We start from the raw sequence: 7,734 nt of genomic DNA, 5'->3' as shown, positions 1-7,734 counted from the left end.
AATCTAGGTAATAAAAAATATGTAATCTCATGATACGAAATAATGTAGATTGTCTTTGGCAAACAAAGGTGATTGAGCTCATAGGTGACGGCTCTCTTGCAAACCAATGGCCTATCTCGGGTTATGGCACAGAATATATACCCCTGGCATTGGAAGTAAATAGGGGACAAAAAAGGAAGAGAAAAGAAGTCATTGAGTATTCTAAACGAAACCAAAGATCTCAGCAAAATGATTTAAACAATACCTCAGTCATTATTATTATCGTTATTACGAAGTCGCTTCTCCACTTTCTGCTTTTCTTCCGTATAGGTTCGTTTCCTCGATACTTGCAGATGATCTCGTCTCCTTGGCCACATGCCTTCCTCACTCGCATATCCCGTCGCACTCCAGTAGCGAGTCTTAGGGTTGACGAGGTCATAAATATCCTCTTCCGCCAGATTCCCAAACAATGGGAACCCCCAAACATTATTTATATCGTGCAATATCTCGTCGAGGGCCCATGGATTTGTAGACCGCAACATGCGGTTTTTCGGGCGTCTAGAAACTCGGTGCTCACCAAATAATACAGCGAGCCGATGTCGGGTTACCTTACGAACTGTGTTCATTTGCACGACTACTCCCTTTTGCTTCAGTTCTCGTATGAGGACGTGCCCTCGTATCCAGGGTACGATTTTCTCGCGCTCGTCGCTGAAAGGATTGTGATATATTTGATTGGAGCTGGGTGGAAGGCTAAAACCCCAGGCTATTATGGCATATTGTAAATGCACAGAAAAGAGTTGGCGCAAGGGAGATTCGGGATGTGCGGCTGGTAAGAACTTCTTATGGTCTAAATCGGAGATAGGGCGATCAGGGGAAGTAGCATCCGTTTTGAACGTTGACACTGTTCGCTTGGGATTGACTGGGAAGTAAAAATGTGCCAGCCAAAGGCACAGTTTCCTGAATTCTTGCCAATCCGCGCTCATACCAAGTCGCTTCAGCACTTCTGTCCAATATCGAGCTGGAACATCTATCCCTGCGCCGACCATATTTTGTAATATGCCAATCAAGAACATGGTTGCACGAAAATTCTCCGGATGGGGGGGTTCCTGCATTCCTCGCCTGCGAGGGAACAGTATCTTCTTGACCATCACATCTAAAGTATGTTTGGTAGGGTGTATGTCGTGGTCCCTCATTTGGTTTAGGATACGAGGGATTTTCTGCCAATCCTTTAAATGCACTGCATTTCGAAGGAGGATGTTGTAATGATATGGATCTTCGGTGGATAACATGGACAAAATTTTGAACAGCATACGAGCCCGCTGTGGGTCGTCAACGGCGGAATAGGAATTAAAGAGACCTTCTGCAGTTTCCAGGTTCTCCAGAACTTCCGGATGCAGATCGCTCTCCAAAAGTTCATTTAGTATAGAGTCATCCCCTTCCGAGGCTAGTTTCTGGACAACCCTTGAAAATGCCGAGTTTCCAACTGAAATGCCTTCTTTCTTCAAAATATCGATTTGTTCGGATAGCGTTTTTGCATCTCCTGCCTTTAGAGCCATCTGCCTCAGGGTTTGTGGCTTGAGAGCGGTAGCGCCGAACGCCTTGACACCGGCAAGGATGAGCTCAAACGTAAATGTCTTCGTTGCAAACAGACGAGCGCCGAGTTTATCGTTGACTGCATTCGCTTCCTTTTCTACCTCCTTAGCTGTGGTGGGGGCATATATCTTCGTTCGACCACTACTCCTGGAGGCGAGTGACATTACTGACTTTTCTTTTTGGAATAAGCCATTTAATTTCAAATTTGCCAGGAACAAATCTACTTCGGCACCCGAGCCAAAGTGTCGTAGATATTTTATCAAAGGTGAGATATCTTGGATTGATTGGGGTAGGTCGTTCCGTTGCAAGAGGAATTCATGCATAGCGAAAGCATCGGCTAGCCTCCCAGCTTTCACTAAAAATGGCACGGTATGGCAGTAAATTTGGTGATTATCGAGCGTCTTGCAGATCTTCCTTAATGCTCTTAGCCCACCATCGGAAGAGACAGCGGGCTCAAAGAGCATTAATAACATAGCATTCGGATTCGACAAGTACGTATTTTTTAATTTTTCGTGCCACTCAACCCCCCTAGAAAATTGCCCCGCTTTGAATAGCCCAACCACAATCGATTTGTAAAATTTCTCCCTATCCCAACTCTTTCCAGATCGCTCATAAAGTTCAGAGGCGTAGGAATGTATTTCAGTCAAAAAATCATCGCGTTTCCAGCCAACTATGATGAAGTTTCTCCATAGGAGCGAGGCATATTCGCCATCCACAGGTAAATCAATTGGCTGTCCTCTTTCCCTTAGCCCTTTCCAGATAGCTATCACCCCATCGTCACCGTGGTGTCGTTTGCGATAAAGGAGGAGGTGTTTCCAGAGCTTAAAATCATTGGCGAAACGAGGATCGTCAATTAACTTAGTTCCGATATCTCTAGAGTGGCCAACATCCGATTCAAACTGGATCCTGTCGGGATCCAACAACCAGTCCTCAGAACGAAAGGTAGCTGAGTCGTTCAGATAGTTCGAGAGCCCGCGGGGACTAGGAGGTGCATTCTCTTCTTCCACGGGTATCGATGCGTCTATCCCGGCCGATTGCGTATTGATGTGGCGCTGGAAATTAAGAGAATATCCGTGTCCCTCTTCGTAAGCTGTCGTTGGGCGATCTCTGCCCTGTAGTCTCGCATGTTGGCGTCGTCTCCATGTTCCGCTCGGGTTTCTGATTCCGCACGCCCTCAATGAATTTGCCGCAGAACATTTATCGCCCTGGATTCTAGTGTTACGTATTGCGCACCGTAAGCACAGCTCATCCAAATGCAATTGGTCCAGCGTAGTTGGGGCAGTAATCAGAGCGCTGAGGAGTGACAGTGTCGAGCGTGTTCCCAGCAGCTTTTGGACAGCCAATTGCATTTGGGGTCGCAATAGAGAGGGCGTAGCAACAATGGAGGGTTACGTGCGTTCAGCAGCTCCCCGATGCCGCAAGGATGAAAGAGCAGAATGTGAAAAAGCAGTGCTTGTCGCTTGCTTGCGTATCGCATGTCCCGCATCGAAAATTTGATTCCTTGTAAGTTTAGAATTAATTGATACTAAGAAGCAATCTACCTAAAACAGCTAGTCTCCTTTAGTAGACACGTGATGCTGTGGATGATCCGACAACTTCGGCACGGAAAAGGGAAAGGAACCTCATTGTTCAACATCAAACCTCGAATTCACCCTCTATTGACCCCGAGTTTCTCTCTTGAATCCCCATTTTAACTCTCACAGGCTTCGCAACAATGGTGTCCCGGACCCTCCCCAGAATGGCCGGGTAAGTTTCCTATCGAATTGCCCATCGCAAGCTGCCTGGATGTCCCAATTTCCTATTCGACATCCAGCCAACCATTTGGACACCAATGGAGCAAATCCGCATGTCGATTATTCAGTGATATATACTAACACCCACAATTTGTCTCCTTAGCTTCGTCTTCCGCGAAAATCGTGTCCCTTACTACCAACGCCTCTTCCAGAGACACGACGGCAAGCGCATCTGGAACAAGGTGCGTTCAAATCGCTTCCCCCCAATCATCCCAAGAAAATCAGTATCCAATTAATTACACAATAATCCATGAGAAAACCCAAAATAAAATGATATGGTGTCTAATTGCTGCTTAAAAACACAGTCCCACCGCAGTCCATACCTTCTCTACCCATTCTACATCTCCCTCTTCGGCTCCTTCGGTGGTATGTTTCCCTCCCATTTCCCGTCGCGGGGGCTCTTCTTTCTGTCAAACGAGCCCAGCCAAGTAGCTAACATTTTGTGTTCTTTTCTTTTCTTTTCGCATCTACCACAGCATCTTTCTACGCCATGTGCCGAACAGTTCTCGTAAGCTTGACTCCCTTTTAAAACCTCATTCCCCCTTCCCCCCCTCTTTTAAATATCCCCCAATCTGCTCTGGTATAATACAGCTAACCCTATCGGCACCAAATTACAGGGCTACAAAACCTGGTATTAACGTACCAAAAGGAGCCGGTGATGAGACAGCTTGTTTGAGAATTCGAAGCATGCGCAAGTTCCATGGAGCTCATTCAAATCCACACCTCAATGTCCTGAGAAAAATGCGTTTCTTTTCAATGCAGGAATAGCATACCTTTTTGGTTATGAAGTGTTACATTCTGGCTGGACTTGTGGTGAGCAGGTGATGTGGAAAATGAAGGGGCCCTGTTTGCGTTGTCTGATATTCAAACTGTATATATAGAAATATGGAAAAGCCTTTTTTTAAAAAAAAAAAAATAAAAAAAAAAAAAAAATGAAGAAAGTAGAATTCTCCTGCCACAACGAACGATATGAGGCTAAAAAAGAGGTCTTGATAGTTTGATATCGTATACATTCTCTACCAAATATACTTACTTACCTTATTCCCCATATCAGTAGTCGTGGATAAATCCCGGTGTCCCAGCACCTTGGTTTGGGAAGTTTCTTTGAATGGACAAAGCCAGAAGATTTAGAAATGAAGAAACGGACAGTCAAAATCGTAACGCTAGTGGATCAGGAAGCAATAAAGGAAGCAGGTCATGGAAAAGCTCCCAATAAATACCCAGTTGGTAATTAGTTGTAGTAAAACATCTTTGAACGAAGGAAGATATCGCCATGAACGTAAGACAAGATGGGCCCGAAAGGTGAAAAAGAAGAAACAGATAGATAAACAATATAAAATAAAACCAAAATAAAATAAATGGAAAAAAAGAAAAAGAAAAAAGAAAAAAAGACGTTATGATTTTCCCTTATAAATACCGATCCACACCCCAACGAGTGTCCTTCGCACTTTGCCAGAAAATTGACAAAGAAAAGTTGACCTAGCCACAAATCAACCGCCCCATATCACATCGCATCAGACCAAATCAAAGGACAACTGCCCCGTATTCCCCCAGCCTACACCCTCATCTTACACCAAAAAGAACACTCTACCCCCTCTTCACCGATTTCTTCATTCCCCTCCTCGTCTCCCTCTCCCTCTCCTTCTCCAAATACTTTCGCTGCTCCTCCGCTGACATCCCCCTCAATAACCGATCGCGCTCTTCCTTCTTCGTCTTCTCCACCAGCGCCTTGCGCTCCTCATTCTTCTCCTCATCGTGGGCGCGGCGCAGCTTGCGAACCTCTTCGTCGCGCGTGTTGCGAAGTTTGCGCACGACTTCGGCGCGAAAGTGGGCGGTGGACACGACACGGTCAGTCAGGCGAAGGAAGTAGGTGAATATGGGGAGGGTGGAGGAGTAGGAATTGGATTTCGGGAGGCAGAGGGAGAGGTTGATGCGTTTTCCTGGGGTGGTTTCGTCGATTCTGTTTTTGTTTTGGTTAGTAGCTGCAATATGGGCAGGTATATATATGAACTTGTAAAACCTTACTTCGTAGGCTTATCCAGCGGCTGATCTGTAATGATCAGGTACTCAAAATCCTCCCCAGCCTCCTCAATAGCCTTGATAAGATCAGTCGTAAGCATCAACTCCGTAATCTCCGCACTCTCACTCATGACAGTCGCCCACTCAGGCAATTTCGGATTGTCCTTCGTAAATGTCAAGGAGATATCGTAGCGATCCTCACGCAGCCTACGCATGCAATTCTTGTGCACAACAGCAAACACAAACCCATCGTAACTCGAGTTATTCGCGCCCTTCGTGCGCTGCTCGATGAGTTCCTTTTCCACAACCGATGGCGCGGGAACAAGATCTCTCTCCTTCCCATCAAACGCATACGCCGTGCACTGCACCCGCTCAACCGGCACGGGCCACGAGTCGAGAAACATACTGATCACGGAGTCTCCAAGCATGTAGAGCGGGTTATACCACCGGAACAAATTGATCGAGACATCCAGGAACGCCACATTCTGCCTGCCGGTCGCATACGTCGCGAACTCCGTACCAGTCTTCTCCTTCAGCACCGACTCCGGCACGACAAGGTCGGCCGACGCAGCTGCCGCCGGCAACCCTTCCGCCTGCACGTTGTCCGCCGACGGCGCCCGCCGCGCACCCACGCCGCCATAGCCGACGACGGCAAACTCGCTCTGCAGGATGGGCAGATGCGCCTGCGCCCATTTCTTGGCTTTGCGTCGGTTCTTGCCCATTCCCCATACGTGCAGCAGGAGCAGGCAGGCGATAAAGGGGATCACAAATGCTTCTTGCACGAAGTCCTGCCGCGAATGGCGTTCCCAGATGCGGTACCATGCTGTATATGGCCGGGCATGATCGGCAGCGGCGGGAAGGGCCCCTCCGGTGGCTGATTGGGGGGTTCCTGCGGCTCCGGGTGTGGAGGCGGAGGCTGGGTGTATGACGGGTGGTAGTGGTTCAGGGTTCCCGGAGGCAAACTCTGCAAAGTCTGGAATATATAGAAAGGGAGAGAGGACGTTAGTGAGCCTTTTGGCCGGAGCAATTGGGGGATTTCTATGTGATGTATGGGGTATATTTGCGGAGGGATAGGGGAGAGAGAGGTGTGGGAATTAGGAGAGCTATGGGCATATGGCATACCTGGATCTGCGTCATCGCCGCTCGAGGGAGCTGTCGATGGAGCGTTGGGATCACCCTTGAATATGTTCTGAAGGAGACCAGACATTGTGCCGTTGCGACTTCTTTGGCGACCTCAGAGTTTGTCGAGCCGTGGGAAAATGAATTGGGCTGGGGTGGTGAGGTCGGGAGAAATTTCGACCAACAAGGATCTGGGTGAAGGCGAAGCTGACAGCTTGGCTTCGGGGCCCTAGTCAGCAACACAGATTATGCGGGTTTGACCAGGGCATTGGAGGTCGGCAGAAAGGTCAAAAAACGGATTTTAGATTGATGGAAAAGATAGAGTGAAGTTCCATTGAATGAAGCTTAAGTTGCTTCAGGTTGATTTGCGGCTCAAAGCTCAACAAAGGAAATTAGTATTTAATATACACATTATTAACGATCGACTGTCATGTAAGACATCTCTTTACACGAAGGATTGAGTTGAGAGTAATTGGTGCCCGCAACAGAAGAAAAGAAGAAAGGGAAAAGAAAAATACAAATAAAAAAAGTCCCTATATCCACCAGCAGCCAGATCGCAGTAAAGATTTTTCCCTGCCCTTCCACCTCCTCGATTTTTTGTCCACCGTAGAAAAATACCCATTTAAATATATTTCCAAAATACAAAAGGAAAACAAAAGGGTATCCAAAGGTCCTAGATTTCGCCCGTGCGCCAATATATAATACAAAACAGAAGAAGACCCCCTTCTCTTCCCCCACACTTAGGAGGGAGAGGGGAAATCCAGAAGAGAGGGCTGGAGCGAGGAAAAAAATATACAAGGAATAAAAGTTTTTCGTAAACGACCGTGAAGTAAAAGGGCTGGTGGGTTCTGAGATTCTCATCTGCGCGGTGGAGGGAAGATATGTAGAATGTATATAAAGACATTTTGGAGGCAAAAACACGCGATGCTGCCGGAAACGCCATACATGCGACACCAGGGAAAAGACGAGGGAAGAAAAGAAAAGAAAAGAAAATGAAGAAAACGTAAAAAGAAAACGGAAATGAAATGAAAAGATATTATATTAACACAAAAACAAAAATCTCGAGGCTGGAGACCCGAGTTAGCCCCGAAGATGTTTCTTAATGTCGATAAGCAGGTGGTGGCGTATGCGAGCGCATCAACGACCAAAAAGCAAAATCCGCCAGCATTATTAGTTTTGTTGTCGTTCTTAACTGGTTACTGCTGCCGGCAGCATCCTCGCCGCACATCTT

At 47.0% G+C, this 7,734-nt stretch overlaps 3 protein-coding genes across 3 annotated transcripts; 1 reads left to right on the top strand and 2 right to left on the bottom strand.

Annotated features, from left to right (window-relative positions):
- Window positions 1–245: 245 nt before the first annotated feature.
- Window positions 246–2,769, bottom strand: HCAG_01342 (predicted protein; the record flags this gene model as incomplete). Its single annotated transcript, XM_001544245.1, has 2 exons — window positions 246–2,624; window positions 2,743–2,769. The coding sequence occupies 2 exons, from the start codon at window positions 2,767–2,769 to the stop codon at window positions 246–248; spliced, it is 2,406 nt and encodes an 801-aa protein (XP_001544295.1).
- A 517-nt stretch (window positions 2,770–3,286) lies between these two features.
- HCAG_01341 (predicted protein) lies at window positions 3,287–4,003 on the top strand (the record flags this gene model as incomplete). Its single annotated transcript, XM_001544244.1, has 5 exons — window positions 3,287–3,318; window positions 3,469–3,547; window positions 3,671–3,731; window positions 3,842–3,873; window positions 3,983–4,003. 5 exons carry the CDS (start codon window positions 3,287–3,289, stop codon window positions 4,001–4,003), a joined length of 225 nt encoding a protein of 74 aa, XP_001544294.1.
- Window positions 4,004–4,952: 949 nt separating this feature from the next.
- Window positions 4,953–6,591, bottom strand: HCAG_01340 (conserved hypothetical protein; the record flags this gene model as incomplete). Its single annotated transcript, XM_001544243.1, has 3 exons — window positions 4,953–5,325; window positions 5,391–6,357; window positions 6,507–6,591. 3 exons carry the CDS (start codon window positions 6,589–6,591, stop codon window positions 4,953–4,955), a joined length of 1,425 nt encoding a protein of 474 aa, XP_001544293.1.
- Window positions 6,592–7,734: the final 1,143 nt, after the last annotated feature.

Source organism: Histoplasma capsulatum, genomic scaffold (genome assembly GCF_000149585.1).
Source record: "Histoplasma capsulatum NAm1 scaffold_1 genomic scaffold, whole genome shotgun sequence".
Classification (NCBI taxonomy): Eukaryota; Fungi; Ascomycota; class Eurotiomycetes; order Onygenales; family Ajellomycetaceae; genus Histoplasma; species Histoplasma mississippiense.
The sequence above is the reverse complement of the archived record's forward strand: the minus strand, read 5'-3'. Positions and strand labels throughout refer to the sequence as shown.